Source organism: Malaya genurostris, chromosome 3 (genome assembly GCF_030247185.1).
Source record: "Malaya genurostris strain Urasoe2022 chromosome 3, Malgen_1.1, whole genome shotgun sequence".
In the NCBI taxonomy this organism is placed as follows: domain Eukaryota; kingdom Metazoa; phylum Arthropoda; class Insecta; order Diptera; family Culicidae; genus Malaya; species Malaya genurostris.
In genome coordinates, this window is record NC_080572.1 from 2829984 (window position 1) to 2848912 (window position 18929).

Sequence of the window (18929 nt, forward strand, 5' to 3'; positions counted from 1 at the left end):
TCAAGTACACTTTGAAAGAGTAATCAATTGACAATATGAAACCGTTGATTAAAAATTTCACAAACTTAGTTTCAAAGCAAGCATCAATCGACATTCTGACAATCCTGCCCTCGCCCGTTTGATGCTCACAGCCTGCTAGATTGGCACACGCTTCTAGAATAAAGTACGGTAACAGCAATCTCGCACAATCATAGTTATTAATTTGAATAAAAATGCTCTTTCACTGCCACCACTACCGCCACCCTTTTCGGCGCGTCATCGCGAAACCAAAGTCAAAGCCTGCTACTGCTGTCAAGCACCAAGTGACGGCTGTTTCGATCGGACCTGACATCTAGCGGGAAGGTCTAGTAGGTGCTGCACTGTTGAATTGCGCGACTATCGCATTCAAGCATGAAATGAATTTTTCGTCCGTTTTCGACTCGGTTCATCCTCCGCTTCCATCGAATCGTTCCGAAAATTGCTCATGGTTTTTATGTCTTACATTATAATTTGTTTCGCTTTCCTACTACCGGGCCGGGAACAGCTCACACACGATCCTACTCCAGCGTTTGTGATTGTGTTGTTCTCGAATTGTTTGATTACTATATTTCAATTATTATTTGTTTTCATTTGTTGTTTTGTGCTCTGCCCTGCCTTTCATTTTGATTTGCAAGATAATTATGCAAATTACTATGTTTTACTTGAACCGCTCGCACACGGAAAACTTCACTCTCTGAGAACGTACCGTCGCTGGAACCGGCATCAAGACAGCAGTGTGCGACCCGTTCGGTTTTGGTTAGGTAAATAACCGAAAGTAGAACTTCAGCAAAAGGAAGTACCGCAAAGAATCGCAACCGTATCGTAAGTGCTGTGAAATTAATTGAAAATTAATCGTGAAAATAAACAAAGCCAATTCAATTCCGTTCGCTTCCTGGGTAGACAGTCTGACTGTAAGCTGCCAAATGTGTCAATGTGCTAGGACTAGTTAACACCTACCGTCACCGTCGATCAGCTCGATTTGGCCGCAGTATGGATCGCACGCTGTGAACGCTTTACCAGACCCGATGGAAACCTGATGACGGTGTAGTGATCTTCCGTTAATTAAACAAAATTATTGCGCACCCAACCCAACGCCATAAATCATTGTTAATTAAATTTCTGTCTGACTTGTGGCGGAAAATATGTTTCCATTTACGATCACCAATTCATTAATTATCCATATTTTCCCATACAGAGCCGGCAGGTGATGGTTAGGTTGCTGCATCTTCGGCCGAATGGTGTCGTAAAAAGGATCACCAAACCGATGTCAAACTAGTAGTACTTCTGGCATGTAGTAAATATTAAATGCATTGGACCTTCTATTGATAGTAGATTTGCTTTGCTTTTTGCTCTACCGCATCGAAGCAAGCCGCTTGCTTCTAGCAACTGTACTGTCAAATGTCAAAAGCAAGCAAAACATTACGACAGTTTCGAGTGATGGCAGATCCGTCCAGTGAAGCTAATACGTGAAAGTGAGTGGCACTTGAAAGAAAACCTGATTTTTGCGGTGCGTGACCTCGCGGGATCGGATCGACAATCGGAACCCATCAGCGGTTGGCAGCTAAGAAGAGTGTCATTCCCGATTTGCGGAAGACGAAGTCACCGAAGTCGTCGTGTGTGTTCCCATACATGGCGAGTGGCCCATTTATCATTGTGAGCTGAAATTCTCCAATGTGCGATCATTAATTATCATTGTTTTTAGCATTTCCCCGGGCGGTGCCCCGCGGAACGGACGGAGGTCATTTAATTCCTAAACTGGCATAAATTTAATCTGACATCGAATCAAACCGTGCACGTCTTTGGGCTGCCCGCCATGTTTGGTGTGTTCCGGACCGGACCAACTCGATCGTTTTCCCTCTTTTCCTCTAATTGGTTCTCTAGCCGGGAGACGTGTTAGTATTTTCGGAGCGCAGTTTCACTAAAGTCGTGATTCCGTGTCGGCACTAGAGGAACATGATGTAATTTCGTGCTTATGTTTTCTTTTGTCCCTATACGGTGGTGTGTGGAAGAAAACGGAAAAAGTGGTCGGTTAATCGATCGTCACGTTTGCGGGAAAAGGCGAAAGTAATTACGCTGGACATCGTTTTACCTCATCATAGATCGTGGAAATGGGACCAGCTGTAGGTATGCAAAAGCTAGCCAGAAGATCCCGACAGTAATAACCATTTATTTTTCAATTGAGAGATCGCTGTCAAAAACTACACCATTGTTCATCACGATCGCGTGTTCAGCGAAGCCATCAGCCACCCTCTCGCGTGTGAATAGAAAAAAACGGGAATTTTTTCTTTGTTACGCAGAGCTGTAATAATATGGCTTTTGCCTTCTTCCGTTCGTTGATCGTCTATAGAAAATGCCAGGGTGCGGAAACGTCACAAAAGAGTGGCTCTAATTGATGCTTTCCAGAGACGTCACCGTCAATACATAATTGCAGTAATTTCACGCGGAAATAAGATACGGAAAACTTTCCACCCGCTAGTAGCGCACGATCAAAGCGGTCCACGAAAATTTTCACCATCATTATCGTTCGTTGTCGTCGTCGTCGTCGTCGTCGTCGCCAAGGCATTGTTTATTGCCATAAACGATATCCAACTGTCATGTCGCGTTGTGTGCGTTTGGCAAGAAATCTTTTTCTTCATTAAAACTGAATGAAATCGCTATAAATTTCCGGGTCGGGATTTTAGTTTCATCAGGACTATGTTCTAACGACTAAAGTTTCTCCTGCAGGCGGTAACCACAATATCTCTTTCGCCTCTGGTCTGACTGGAGACCGGTGCACAGTGCAAAAGACCAGACCAGGAGTCAGACCACGAGATAAATAGTGGTCTCGAAAGGCTGCGGAAAAGTTTTTTTTTCGGCCACAGAAGCTGAAGTGTTAAAGTCAAAATTTATAGCAGCTTCGCCACTTTTTCCCACTTCCCGTAATGGAAGTGACCGTTAGTAGTTCGGTAAAATTCCCATCCGAGTTGACCGGGAAAACTTCTCCGCGTACAGCGCAATCTATTTTGACAGGTGAGGTTTATCCACGGCAACTTTCGTTCAGCCTCAGCCAAGATTGTTCAGAGAAAAAAAAGCAGCGTTCAATGGCAAACCGGTGAGATTATTTATGGTCAGATGTCAAAGTTTAATGGTGCCGACCGAAAGTACAGAAAGATGCACCGCATGGGGGAGACGAAAACACTATCCGCGAGAATAGGAGGCTAACAAAAAAAAAAAAAGGAATACCATATCTGTGCTGTTTCTCTTTCATGTTCTTCATTCGAATCCGTCTAAATTTGTCGCGCTCTCATGCAAGGCAAGACGCGAGCGGCCGTCCAACGGTGCATTAACATGCGTCTCTTGTTCTGCGTTGTTTACAACGGCAATCTGTCAAAGTTCAAACTTCAAAAGGGCCTATCGCGATCGCGAGATCAAAGCTTGATTCCATCTCTGGCATTGTCTTGCTCTTGGTTCCCCTGGTAGGACAGAATTTTTCGACAGGATATGTCAAGCTTTGCAGAGTCGGAGGTCTGACGCAGAGGCAGACGCCGAAGTTCAAAATGTCGCCCGAAGAGAGTGCTTCCTGTTTTTCTTTTTCGGCAGGGTCTTGCTTATCTTCGGTTCGGAATCGTTAATTGTTTGTTTTATGGGTGCATGCTACTAATTGTAAATGCATTTTTGCTGTTTGCCTTGCTGCTTGCTGGGTGAAGAATCGTGATGCACCCAGAAAAACAAAGGTTTTTATTTTTATACCTCTTCATTCCGGTGCACTCTAGTAGAAGTGACGAGGGCTGCATTTCGTCAATGTACTTTTAGAAGTTTTATGAACTTCTCTACTCTTTAGACGTACGGGCGAACCACAACGTGGTTGTTCTTTTTGTCATTGCTGCTGTCTCCGTTCCGGTACATTTTTGACAGTGGTGTGTGAGTGTCTGTATGCATGCATATGCAGTTTCCGAACCCGGTGCCCCTTGCACTGGTTGTGTAGGCCGGGGTCACATCCCGAAAGTGAATACATTTAACAAATTGACCGAGGAAAAATCGTTTCCGTCTGCCATTAGTTAGGTTTAACATATTTATTTTTAATTTCGAAACAGCCTCTGCGTTCTTATCTCGCTGTCGGCATTTGTTTCCAGCAGTAGTAGGCCACCGCACTGTCGTTTCCCCGGACAGCAGCTGTGATTGCGAACCCGCATATATGTCGGAGAGATCGACAGAAAAGCAACATGGAAAAACTGTCATACAACTGTTCGCATGTGCAGTGTGTGTACAAGTCTGGCATCAATCCTAGTGAGCCTTGAAATGTAATTGCGTACGCAACTTCGAGTCGGCCATTAATTCTTTATCGCTGAGCTGTGGTGTTCTGTTGATGTTTTGGTTTTTGGGGAAATTCCAAAGAGAGCCGTCTCAGTTTTCGGCGGTTCACGTTCCGGTGTTTTCAGGTAATTAAACCTAAATTACTTTCGTCGCCAGTGCGCTTGGTAGTAAGAACGATATCGTCTGAGTTGGATTCAGTTTTACAGGCAAGCTATTCGCGTTCAGCTCTCGGGGAGCGATTTAAAGGTGCGTTCACGAGAAACGCCGTAAAAGTGGATCATAAATTTCAAGCTTGGACATCTTCTAATTTTTGGTTGCCAACGGAACCTTCGGTATGCCATTGCTGTTGTTGGGAATAGTTAGCAGCACGATGAGTACTCATCAGAGCGGAAACGATCGTTTGAGAGTCGGGCGCGGGAAAAAACGTCTCCTCCTGTGCCCTGCGGGAATGATTAATTAGTCAATACTGTAAACAAAGCGATGGACAGCCGTTGTGAATCCGTTTTCCGTGTGTGAGCCATACACGGGAAATCCTTCAATGAGTTTACGGCTTTATGGCGTCCGTTTGATTGGCCCGAGCGTCGGAACTAATTAGGGTCAATTGCCGTGTGAACTAGGATTTCGTTGTCGATTGCTAACCTTGGATTGTTTAAGAGATGATTACGGCGTAAAATGAATGCTCCCATCCACCGGATAGTTGTCAGAACTCGAACATTGTATTTTTTCAAATAACTATTTATTGGAATATGAGTTAAAATTAAATTATTAATATTTAAAATGGGTATTCAGCCACAAGTGGTGACTTTTCAGCCCTATTATATACATGATTTGGTTATTACCATGAAGACATCATTTGCTTCCGCAATTCTGTGATTTTTGTGTAGGGAAAATTCTAAACCAACTTGTATTATGCAATGGGTAAAAGGAACTTATATACTAACTTGCTAAATAATACAGAGAGCGAATCGATTCAATTGAAGATTGCATCGATTTTTGACGGAATTTGCTTATAATATTATGTGACATTACATCTAATCGTTCTATATTTGTGAGTCTGTGTAACTCATTTGTACTAAACCAGGGAGGACGCTTCAAAATCATTTTCAGAATTTTATTCTGAATCCTTTGAAGCGTTTTTTCCTGTTAGAACCAGATCAATTGTAGACGGGGTTTTCACGGAAGAGAAACAAATCGGATTACTGGGACAAAGAACTGTAAAGTAACCAGCAGAGAGTTGATTATGAAGTATTTTACCATTACTGTTATTTTGCTTACAATTCCACTGGACATGCTTTGCATTCAAGTCTCCTATTACGGAAAATTTCGGTCGATGTCTTGTGAGATTTTGCAATTCGCCTTTAAAGAAATTTAATTGTTCGCCGGTGCATTGGAATGGCGAATATGCTCCAGCGATGAAATAAATTCCATGAATGGTTTCAACTTCTATTCCCAAGCTTTCAATAACTTTAGTATTGAAAGAAGGCAAAATTCGATGTTTAATTTGCCGTTGGACAAAAATGGCAACTCCACCACCCATTCCAGTAAACCTGTCAAATCGATGAACCACATAGTGTGGATTACTTTTCAATTTGACATTTGGTTTAAGAAATGTTTCTGTCACAATGGCAATATGAATTTTGTGAACTTTGAGAAAATTATAAAATTCATCTTCACTCGATTTTAAAGATCGAGCATTCCAATTTAAAATATTCAAATAATTATTTAACATCACTGTTAAATTTTAAATTCATTATAATAATATTTGCAAATTGCCATCCCTTTTCAAATGCTTCAAAAAGTCGAATTCATTCGGATGATCATTTGAAAAAGTTGATCTTGTAGTTAGATCATTTAATTTTCAGTTATATCGCCTAAATCGATTTCGTTTAAAGAAGCGACATTGGAGGAATATTGGTAGGTAGATGTCTACTTGTGTAACTGCCATAAGAAAAAGATGATTTGGCCGATCTACCAATAAATAAATTGTTTTCGTTAGAAGATGAACTGGAAGGCGTTCCTGTGTTTTGATTATTTACATTAGAAGAATTAAGTAGCAGTTTTCTACCTGTTACCAAAGCGTAACTGTCATGAGAAGAAGATGATGACGAGGCCGATCTACCTGTCAATAAATTGTTTTCGTTCGAAGATGAATTGGATAGCGTGCCTGTTTTTTGTTTTAAATTCGAAGAAATAAGTGAAATGAAATGAATGAAATTTGAAATTAAATTAACTAGGCTAAATTAGTCTTCGATTAGACTCCTAGTTTGGAAAAGTCTTGATAAAGACTGATTTTGTGGTAGTCTTAATAAAGACTGATTAGTTCGAAGAATAGTTCTTTGAATAGCTAGCCCTCAAAAAGGCTGATTAATTTCTTAGTCTTAAAAAAGACTGATTATCAGTGGTGGTAAAGCATCGCTTCCGAACGCGCAAAACGTGTTCGTTCCGAACCAAAAAGCGAACCACCATCGCGAGTATAAATTTGCCGATACCATCGTTCGAGCAAGCATCGCCGAACCCAGAAGCGATGCTGATGGTGAAAGAACCGATGCTCTTTAGTTTGTGAGCCTATCGTTCCTTGTATGTTCATGAACATCCGATTCGAGTAACTACTGTTGCTTCGGATGAACCGAACTTTGTCAGCTGCGGCTGGACGTTTCAGTGTTTGGGTAGCTTAGCAGAGTATGGTAATTTTGTATATTCCCTGCGAGCTGGGTGACTCAATATGATCAATTGAAAATGTTTTAACATTTGCAAATTGGATATTGAATAAATTGGTGGGTCAATAGCAATTGAAATGGAGTAATTTTGGGCATTTCCAACGAGCGTAGGGTGCATGTATATGGAAAATTGATTTTTTTTACTAATCTAATGACTAATTTCGATGCTCTATTGATTGGTGAATCAATAGCAGTTCGAATTGGTTAATTTTTCACATTTTCAGCGAGCGTAGGGTGGCGCAGTATGAAAATGTGTAAATATTTTGACTTTTACTAATATGATGTTTTATTAAATATTGAACCAAAAGCAATTGAAATTTAACAATTTTGGACATTTTCAGCGACCGTAGGGTGGTTCTATTTGAAAGATTGACAAAAATTGAATCTAACTGGATGGTCTGTTGATTCTGGAAACAATAGCAGTTCGAATTGGATAATTTTTTACATTTTTATCGAGCGTAGGGTGGCGTAATATGAAAATTTGTATACATTTTGACTTTTGCTGATTTCATTTTCCATTTAAAAGTAAATCAAGAGCAATTAAAATTTGATACTTTTGGTCATTTTCGACGACCAAATAGGGTGGTGCTATTTGGAATCAATAGCAGTTCCAATAGGATTTCCTATTTCCAGCGAGCGAAGTGTGGTCCTATTTGAAAAATGTTAGTATTTGAATTTGCAGATCCGATGCTTTATTGATTGGTGAATGAACTAAATTCGAATAGGATAATTTTGGACATTTACAATGGGCGTAGAGTGGCTTAATATAAAAATATGGTAATATTTTACCTTCTTCTAATTCAATGTTTAATTGATAGCACTTGGAATATTATAATTTCAAGCATTTTGTTCGGTGGTAACGCAGCTTTATATGAGAAATTGCGATTTTTTTTGCCCATTCGGATGTTGTGTTGATTAATATATCAATAGTAGTGGTGATGAACCATCGGATTTAAACATGAAAATCGTCGAAATGCCTGTGATTTTGACTGTAATTTTTAACGCGCTATTGCTTTGCTCATCAACTGAAAAAGAATTTAGTTTTGATGCTCTAGGTAGGCATTTCATCGAACTATAAATAATAAAACTACGCATCGAATAGAGCTCAACTGACCTTCACCGATGGTCTGCCAACTGAATGGTTTGGTACATATTGCTCCGCCGAACAGCATCGAACTTTACCATAAACCGAATGAACAGCTTTGCATATTTTTGCTAGAAAAATATTTCTAAACAAATATGTACAAAGCATTGGTGTTCGGTTCCAGCTTTACCACTGGCATGGAGTTGTAAATAATTTAAAAATTACAATTTTCTATATGAAGCCATCCCGCGCTCGCTGAGAATATCCAAAATTAACAAACGTTGCTCGCTCGCTAAAAACGTCCAAAATCATTCAATTTTACCTGCTACTGATTCGCTCATCAATTGAACATTAAAATAGCGAAAATCAAAATATTTTCAAATTTTTATATTAAACTCTCCTACGAATTCGAACTGTTATTGATACAACAACCAACAAACCATCGAATTGGTATTAGTCACGGTGGCAGAGAATTTCCAAAAATTTTTTACTATTTAATAAATCATCGAATTAGTAAAAAAATCCAAATTTTCAAATTGCGCCACTCTACGCTCTCTGAAAATGTCTAAAATTATCCAAGTTGAACTGCTATTGATTCAACAATCAATAGAACATCAAGTTTAGATACACACTTAAATTTTTTAGCTGAGTCTCGGCAAAAAAATGCCGAGATTCGCACAGCCGAGTAATCAGCAATCATCTCGGTAAAAATAAAATAACTGAGCGTCTCGGCACCCTCAAATTTGACAAACGTCAAATATTGCCGAAATCGCCAGCATGAGATTTACTGTTTGCTCAGTGAAACGTTCGCTGAATTTTCGGCAATCCAATAAAACGAAAAAATGAAAAAAACAAATTACCGAATCATCAGTAATAAAAAATCTAGTCAATTAATTTTGTTTGTAATTTCTAAACATTATAAACACACCATTCAGGATCAAAATTTCATTTTATTAACACTTAAAGGAGGCTTACAAATTTGTTGCCAGTAGTGCTTAAAGCCTCTACCTTAAAACATGTAACATAATAAAAAGTGGCGTTTCCGGATGCGGCCACCTTGAGTCGAGCTGGAAATATGAAAATAAAAATAAACATACAAAAATTTTCAATATTTAATGATGCATATACGGTCGACTGCGACTGATAAAGTCGCTTTTTATAAAGCGAAACATGTCACTATATTTATTCAATATTTTTACTTGCAAGTGGTTCCACGTTTCTTTGAAGATTATCCATTTTTTCACTCGAGAATTTCATCAGAAAATAATCGCGCAATGCGAAGCGAAAATGTAACGCAGCAATAAATGACAGCTGTCGTGCTGAATCTCGGCAACAGCTAGCGCATATTCCGAAATCTCGGCAAACGTCTCTGCTGATGTCGGCATATCTGTTGTTTACTGATAAATTCAGCAAGCAATTATGCCAAATTTCGGCAAAGTGATGCATTTTACCGAAATATCAGTGAATGCATTTAACGAAGTTCAGAAACATGCGTATTGATTACTGAGCAATCAGCAAATTTAGGTGTTGATGATCAGTTTCGGCATTTTATTATGCCGAGCTCTAGAAAAGGTTTTAAGTGTGTACGCTTGTTGAAAATACGTGAAATTACTCAATTTTCTTTGCTATTGACTCACCAGTTTATTAAACATCTAAATTGCAAGAGTAAAAAAATCCTTTTTCATATTGAGCCACTCTACGTTTGCTGAAAATATCCAAATTTTAGTCAAAAGGTTTACAAAATTTTTGAACCACCTAGCTGGAAATGTTCCAAATTATTCAATTATTATTGTTATTGAATCTATAAATAAAAACCATAAAATTTGCAAAAGATCCAAAACATACTATTTTCCATATCGAGCCACCCTACGCACACTGGTAATGTCCAAAATAATACCATTTGAATTGCTATTGAGCGATTTATCAATCGAGCAAAACAATTTTTTTTGTGCTGATCCTGTGTGCATTGATAATTTCAAAACCAGGATGCGAGAACTGAAATCAACAAACCATCGTATCGAACGCAGTTTACTCGGCCTTCGCCGATGCACAGTGATGCCAAGGTGGCAGAAATCCACAAAATAAATTTATTTTTTCCTACACTATATTAATTTTTTTGAACTCTCAGATAAGCGAAGGATTACAGTTTAAAGTATAAAGGTTTTTGAATAAGAAATAATCTCTCCATATCCTTTCAAAGATAGGGTAGTACAAACTTTCTTTTCATCCTTCCATACAAAATATATGGCGCAATGATGATGTTTTGCGATTAGAGTTCTATATAGGTAGGAAAGGGCTGCCACTGTTCAATAGTATTTGATTTTATAGCATTTTTTCTCTACTTTTCAAAAACCACTATGCGATCCTGCACATCTCTGCACTTTGAAGGTTATTTTCGATTGTTGGCGGGCTCGACAATAAAAATCACAAAAACAAGGGCTATGTTTTTGTAAATGAAGTCGGTGCGAGTAAAATTTAATTAAACGGTTATATGATAAATAAAATCAGGACATTTATAACATACATAACATAAAACACCTATATAAATGTCGTTGTATAAATCTATTTATAATATCAGGCGTTGGAATAAATTAGTCGCGTTTTTTCTGCTTAGTTTCATGATTTTTAGTTAGAGTATTATTGCAGTACCGTTTATCAAAGTATAGTCCATCGTTACGTACCTCTTTCTGTCATCTTTCTAGTAAGACTACGATACCACGTTTGAAAAATCCATTTTCTCAGGTTCGACAATTGAATCGATCCAATTTTTGTTGGTGTCGTAGTTTTTGAAACTTACCTGACAAGTTATGCGCCATGGATTGGAGAAAATGGCAACCGTATGGAACAATGTTTGATAAAAAAAATAGCGCCTGGGGCAGAACTTTCCATTGCAGCGATTACAAAATAAAAGCTTTTACAACTTTCGAAACATGGAGTCTTGCATTATCATGAAGCAAAAATACTATGCCATGAAGAGTCCGTTTTTCATGCAATGCTCTGTCCAAACACAGCAAGTGTAATATGTATGTATATGGAACCAGTTATGGTGTCACCAAATTTGAGTAGCTCATAATAAATAGCGGCCAGTTGATCCCACCACATGCACTTTTTCTGTTGTCCGGAACTTTCTTGTAGTCCATATAAAAAATTCCCAAATTTGAACCACGAAAACCACTTTATGCATGTTTGCTCAGCGTCAGTTTTCATTTTACATAGTTTAATAAGATACTTTAACATAATAAAAATCCACTATTATTAGTAAAGCGGTAGTATTCAACCAAATTTTATTTTGTACTTGTGTTTGTGTTCTTTCATAAAGTCGAAAAACTTTAAAATGCAAAATGCAGAGCATTTTTCAAAAATTTTATTTTTGTGAAAAACAACAAAAAAACTTTTTTGATTGTTACTCTCCCATCTTTAATCATAGTGCAATAAACTACAACAGTTGTATGTTATGTTACATATCAGAAAATAAAAATATAAAGATGAGCTCTTCTGGAGAAAATTGATGTTTTCAAGATATAAGAGAAAGTTTTTTTTCTCAGTGTATAAATTTTCCACACAGGTTTAATCATAGGTGAGGATAGGTGAGAACTCCTAATCAATCACGAGATAAATAAAAATACACAAGTTAATTTATCAAAAAAAGTCGTCATTTTCCGGTCCATAGCGAACGGTGCATCATGTCACTTTTAGGTGGATCGAATATTTTTTCATACATTGTCAAGATGGAATTATATTTAGAGACCTCAAATTATTAGAAAAAAATCATCCAACTGACGTTTATCGACGTATTTATGGTATTTGCCAACTTTTGTATGGAGTGGCATCACTGTGCGATGGTCCGCCAACCGAACGGTTCGAACCAAATTGCTTCGTCGAACACCGAGCACAGAACATTTTCGCATTAACCGAGGGAATAGTTTTCGAACCTATCGCATGCTTACGCTCGGTGAACATTTTTGAGTAAATTTGCAGAAGCATCGACGTTCGGTTCGCAATTTACCACCACTGCTGATTATATTAGAATATCACTCTTTGTATAGTCTTGAGAAAGGCTGACTAATTGTTAGTCTTTAAAAAGACTGTTAGTGATTCAGGTAGCCTTGAAAAAGACTGAAGCCTTGAATCGATGAAACTCTAGGTAGCCAGAAAAAATTTCCAGGAGCCAAGAACGACTGTTTAACACCGACTGAACATTGTAATTTGTTTACAACCACTTCGTTTCAACTAAATGGCCCAATATTTCGTCAACATGTTTGTTTTTTTTCTTCTCTCGACTCAGTAAGTATCAATTTCACTGTTTGAAGTGACATTTGAAAGAAACAAACAAACCTCTTGTGAATTGGGTCAGCCACGATTCCCAATAGGATTGCTGAAGAAATTTCTTTTTAATTACAATCGCGGCTCGACCAGTGAGTGAATGGATCGATTACTGAGTTGCCTGTCATTAAGAGCTAAATTCCTCGAGTGGTCGTAACAGGTTGTGTGAGTTTTTTTTTAATTTCGCTTCGAATGAGGCATTTTATGGCACTCGATTGCGGTCAATAAATCCTTGTTTATTCCTTCCTTTGCTGTGATGCGGTTCGCTTATCGATGACACAGTGTCCACCAGATGCCATTTTCGTCTTGTAAAGCAAAAGCATCATGACGGCGGACGGTTGAATGCACGATAGGCGTAAATGGTGATTAGTGAAACTGGTCGTTTCCAACGTGCGGGACCTTACGGATTTAGCTGACTGTGAATTGACCTGTATTATTTAACGGTCGCCGTCTTGCCGGCCATCGTTGTTTGGAAAAGATAACGTACCGCACCGGGCCAAACGATGGATGGGGGTTCCCTTTTGGAGCGCGTTTAGATTTATGCCTTCGCCGCGATTAACAGTCGTGAGAATTAGTTGCTTCGCTTCATCTCGCCAGCCGTGTTACCAGAGGTCCCAATAAGGCAGTGAACGTGTGTCGTTTCGGTGTAGTTGTCGGCTTCCTAATGGTCTATATTTCAGCTTCTTTCACCCTGTGGAAAGAGAGGCCTGCTGTGCCATGATGTAACTCCTGTACGGCGTGGTGAGACTTGGCACACACACGGGAATGTGGGTAGTGATTTCGGTTCACACCTTTATTCCCTGTCCGCATGACCATTGAAAGGTCGGGGCAAAGAATAGACCGAGGACTCAGCTCACGACGAGTCGGATCTATTATGGTTATGACGGGGAAGCTCTGAAGGCCCAAATTAAATGCTTATAGGAGGGCGGCATTGCCGTTACTCAGCAGAAAGAAAGAAAAAAACACACTGCAAATGAATGGCTTTCTAAAACAACACACAAAACACAACGTGCTAAATCACGAAAAATAACCATTTAGATACACATATTATTAGCTACAAGAAATGCAAGAGGCTCTACGGGCTACACGATATTGTATTTAAAAATAGAACTCTGATCGAGGATACACACCTTCGGATTTTCTATAAAACTGATAATTCATTATCTTTAATTTAGCAAAAATTTTGATAACTTTTTTGTGTCTGTTCTGTCAGAATAGAGTTTGAGTGGGGTTTTTTTTCTCGTGTGTACTGGCAAAGCCTGTTCCTCTTCTTCTAGCAAAAGCTGCCCGTAAGAAGCATAAACGTGATTGTTTTCGAAACGGGATCGTTTTTACTCACACGTGAGTCCGTCTCTCCACTTTTGACTCAGCGACGAAGCTTACCTGAAAGAAAATGAAGAGAAAAATTGATTAGAAACTGTACATCTTCTCTCAGCTGGTTTATGAGTAGAACAGTATTTTTATGTACTTTTATGACCAAAATCTGTAACACGAGTTTTCAATTAGAACAACTCAACTAAACTGGGGTGTTTTTGGTGCAAACTAAAACCACTAATCTTAAATATTGCCGTAGAGTTCGGTTTCATCCGTTCAAAAGTGATGGCATACGAAATCGCTTTCCTCGACGATTTAATGGTTCAATAAAATTGGACTTAATTACCATTAATTTTATTATTTGCCTCTGCTTGTCAGTTTTCCAAGCATCCGAGCGGCACAGTGCATTAGAAAAAAAACGTTCAGCTCCGGGCCCCGATATTAAATGCCATCAATCAGCGCTCTATGATCGTGTCGTCAATGGCTCATGGCTCCAGTGTAAACACACTGCAGACTGAGCGACCAAAATCTCGGAGGGTGCGATATAAATTTTTATGAGACCTCAATAAGGTCTATCCCCAGCAGTCAAACCAATTAGCGTGGCGAGATCGAGGGAAGCAACGAGCCGCAGTGGCACTAGAATTCATTATCAAATAATATTGATGTGCTTTTATTGCACTACATTTATAGGCAAGGAATGAAATCGTTTGTACGGTCTATTATTGATCGCCATCGGATTTTGGACGGCTTCAAACATTAAATTGATGAGAGTGCTCGTGTGCATCACAGCAGGCTGCGGTGGCAACTGTCAACTGACAATCGCTTTAACCCGTCATTATCGAAGCCAGACGCCAAGAGTGAAACTGGAAAAAAGAAGTTCGACCGTGCGAAAGCAGTCCCGGAGCCAAATACGTATGGTTAATCGGCCCACGCACTACGATTGTCACATAATTTCGGTGATTATAATCAAGCTGACCCCGGGAGAATGAACGCAAATTGGACGAAAGACGTTGCTAAGAGGCTTATTTGGCAAGCAGAAAATTGCCTACCCGGCTATAAAAAAGAAGGGAAAAAGTGGAGCCAAATCTTCTTATAGCGATAAAATATTCATACTAACTTGGTGGAATGGCAACCACCATTCACCTTACTGTGAATGAAATTATTTTCTTCCTCCGGCAAAAAGTAAATCAAAATAGCTTAGTATGACAGTTAATTACCGCCCATCTTTTGGGGAGTCCAGTTTCATGGTTTGGTGCTAATGTGCTAGCGATACATTATCGCCGGATTGTAAACAGTTTGGTAGCTTATAAAATAGTTTACTACCCGAATGGACGGAAACGATTTATCGATTGAACGTTTGAAAAGCAATAAATTACTGGCCTAGCAAGATCTACTACCAACAGTTATTGGTTCGGATGGTTGTTAAAATTGCTTCGGATTCAGATTTCGTTGCTACTGTCCAATTATTTGATACGCCTAACGAAACATGACTTTATGGTCACTAACCATGTTTTCTCAGCAGAGTTTGTAGCGGGTTGCAAGTGACATTTGTTATTTTCCTCCCCGCTAGCAGCGGTCCAGAACACATCTCGAGACGAACCGAAAATCTGCTGGCACCGGTCGAGTTCACGTTAATTAATTAACAAATATCGAATTGAAGCTACAAAGCGGAGAAAAATGTGTTCGAACTTTGAAAGAACATAAATAAAGTAGCAGTTAACATCGAATTTCTGTCTCCCGATGGATTTCAAGTTTCTTTGAGCTAGTTGGGAAGATCCGACTGTCGAGATAGGAAAAGGAGAACGAACGTCGACAACTGGTCATCTGGGTTCGCCCTTCCCTGCCCGTGAAAGCACCCGGCATATGCTAACATATTCCATCATGTTAAAATTAGTTTCGACTGCTTTCCCGCTTCCCCGCCTGAACCAGACTTCACACCGTACGACATATGGGAGCACTTGTCCACCCGAAAATCCAAGCAGGCGGAGAATAATTAAGCGAAGTATGTTGCACAGGAAGGCTGAGATCAAGTTAGCATGCGGAGGAACGTGAAGCATCGGGCAGCGAATCTAGAAGGAGCTACTTGTGCGCGCTTGTCCGTTCATCCGTCGAACAGCCAAGCTAGGATTGAGGAGCATGACGCTTTCAAATGTTCCCGCCGTGTTCGCTCGCTCGTCAACCCCCCTCGCCACCCGTTTGATTACCGCACCTTTTGGTCGCAACGCTTACTGAAACTCGCTACTGATGAGATTGGTGAAGGTGTCTTTGGCGAAGCTTCCCTACACGACGGACCAGTGACTTGTTTCATTAATTCAGCTCGGCGTTGATCGAGTGGAGAATAGGACGCTTAGAGCTAAACAAAAATCAAGATAACAACATAATTTTTGAATGTTAAATACAAGCGAAAACGCTTTTGAAAATAAACATGGTACAGTGGGGGGAAGTGCTCCGAAGGTGACGGACGGACGGGAACCAATTTTCTACGGCCAAAACACGAGCGTTCATAGTTTCGGTGGAGCAAACGAATAGATGATAGATGGTAGTACCCGATAGCGGTCAGAATGAAAGCTTACCGGCAGAACTCCCCTCTGCATAAACGACACAAGGAAAAATAGACGATAGAATAGAATTTAAATTCAATTTCCAACGAAAATACGCCAATAAACATTAACTTTATCATGTTTACTGGAAATTTTCCCATAGTTGAAATTGTTCCACTGCGTTTTCTGATGGGTAAATGTTTTGACAGCAATGAGATAATATTCAACGCAAGCCGGTTTCCGAGGCCTACTAGATCGCAACAATCTCCATTGGAATGATGCGGCGTTCAGTGATCGACGTCATGTTTTATAGCTTATATTTTGGTTGTCTTCCTTTAAACAGTACCTCTTGGCGCATTATCATTATCTTGATTTCAGATGGTGTCTTCAACGTTTCGATCGCCAATCTAGCGTGGCGATTGAGTATACTGTAGTTCTTTGACAGTTTTGTCCACACTGGCTTTGGTGTCAGGGCCGGATAAAGGCATAAGCGAAGTAAGCGGTCGCTTAGGGCGCCAGAATTTTAGGAATTTGGAAAGCGTTTTTTTTTAATGTATAAAATGAAATGTGCGACCTTAGCGAACGGAATTTCTAACGAGTGAATGTGAGTCGTTAAGGATTGAAACCAACAAGGATCACTTATATGATTTATGACCCTTTGCGGATCCTATACCTAGATTGCGGATGATTCACACCTACATTTGCCTATACCAAAATTTAATATTAAGTTGACTTTGTTTGGATTAGTTGAAAACGGTACACACACACAAATTGAAATATTGTTAATGTGGATAAAATAAACCAAGTTTGGTTGGAGATGCTGCTTTCAAGCTTCATTAACATATATTCACAGTTAGTAAACAGATGCTCTAACAAACAAAAGTCAGCCGAAGGAGGGTTAGGAAACTTTCGATTAATCATTTTTAATGAGCACATTGATTTGAATAAAATCATTTTATTTACCAATGACAGCGAATGCAGCTACGACATCTCAAAGGAGTCGGTTAGATTAGACCATCCGATAAATGCCGTGGATCGAAAGGTGTTCCAGAAAAACCAAAGATTAATGAAAGTGAAATATCTCACGGATTTCTTTACCTCCCCGTACCGAATCTGGCACACTCTAAATCGGTTCGACACCGTTCGAGCAGGGAGTGTGACAGCCATTACAATTTAATTCGAAATGTCGTTTTAAGGTTCCAGTCAGCTAGCAGCAGCAGCAGCAGCAGAGTAGCAAAAGTCATTGCTCAAACTCCCTCGAGCGTGTTTGGAAGTAGGACACACCACCTTCTGTGAAGATGTTCCTCGCCCTGTCAAGGTGACAGTTGGGTACGCGATTTATACTTCACCAGAGCTGGGGTCTTCTTGGCATTACCATTTTTTCTTCCGTCAAACTTGCGAAAAAACGCCTGCGGTAGCAATAGATTATCTTAAATGCTTGGATGATAATGGTGCTCGACGACGAATGCAAAACGAGCACAGCTGACTGGTGCGATGGGGGTGGGATCGTGAATGGCGTACGAAGAGGTGAGCGTTAATGCGATTAGTCCATAATCATGCTTTCACCCCAGTCGGTTGGAGGGTTTTACTGAGCTCTCTTTTGGTTGCAATGGTTATAGCCTCTGGGGACAGCAAGTGCTACCAATTGAAGGATACGCTTTCATTCCCACCAAGGATTTGCTGCGGGATGGAAAATTGAAGCTAAAAATATCCCGATCCTATGGAAGTTCACTGAAGGCCCAAGAGATTGCACAGCTAGTGTAAAATGATAAATTTAGCATTAACATTTTCTGCTTGATAAAACATCCCATAGTGAATGATTAAATTCTTTAACCAACAAACCAGAAGACATAAATATCCAATAGGTGATCATGCCAGTAACTGTCAATGGCTTTGTTTTGATTACCGCAAGCAGTGAAATTGGAATAAATTTGAAAGACAAGTTTAAACAACCAACCGGTGAATGGGGTAAATATAAAATGGGTGGCCGCTACTCATCAGGTTTCGATGTGGACACTAACTAGACACTCAAAACAACTGTAGACATAAATGATTGTCACCGATATAATTTAAACATTCCGAAACGTTCGTTCCGATAGTGGTGACAGCAGTGGCAGCTAGCAGCTCAAATTTATGAAAATCAGATTCAGAAGAAGTTGCTTGCTATGACAGGAAAACGAGATGCTAAAAAACAATTTAAAATAAGCACAGCCAACCCAAGACCAGCCCGAGTCGATACCGATCTATCCGATTTCCTATTCCACGAATCGACAAACAATATGTTTGTTGGTCTACACATACTTTTGTTAATTGATTCTATTAGCATGTCAATAAAAAAGCAACTGTTTGTCTTTGCTAGGAGGTTCCAAAGCCAGCTGGCTACTTATGGTAATAAGGGCGTCTTTCAGATCAGAAATGCATACAACACACGGACATAAATCGGACATCTAAACAAAGCAGGCCTGTAATGTTTGAAATTTTCCTGCGCCTACTGGTATTTTTTAAACTTCCCCTGGTAGCGCATATGCATAAATATTTGTCTATCCCGGTCTTTACCGCTTTCCATCGTGGCCTGCTTGGTTTTTTTCTGTTTTGTTGCCGTAGAGCAAATTGTATCCAAAATATTCCGGGAACATCCAG

At 39.6% G+C, this 18929-nt stretch overlaps 1 protein-coding gene across 6 annotated transcripts in view; it reads right to left on the reverse strand.

Moving 5' to 3' along the window:
- The window catches only part of LOC131434255 (teneurin-m), a 335106-nt gene that overhangs the window by 260886 nt on the left and 55291 nt on the right, over positions 1–18929 (reverse strand). Inside the window, exon 2 of one of the 6 annotated variants that reach the window (XM_058600920.1) lies at positions 13775–13818. The exons of 4 other annotated variants lie outside the window; for them this stretch is intronic. Coding sequence is in view for 1 of the 2 variants with exons in the window: in XM_058600915.1 (XP_058456898.1) it covers positions 13566–13596 (31 nt within the window). In the remaining variant the exon portion in view is untranslated. Of the gene's footprint in view, positions 1–13565; positions 13707–13774; positions 13819–18929 lie in introns of those variants that run through there. One more of the 6 variants, XM_058600915.1, reaches the window with a different exon arrangement.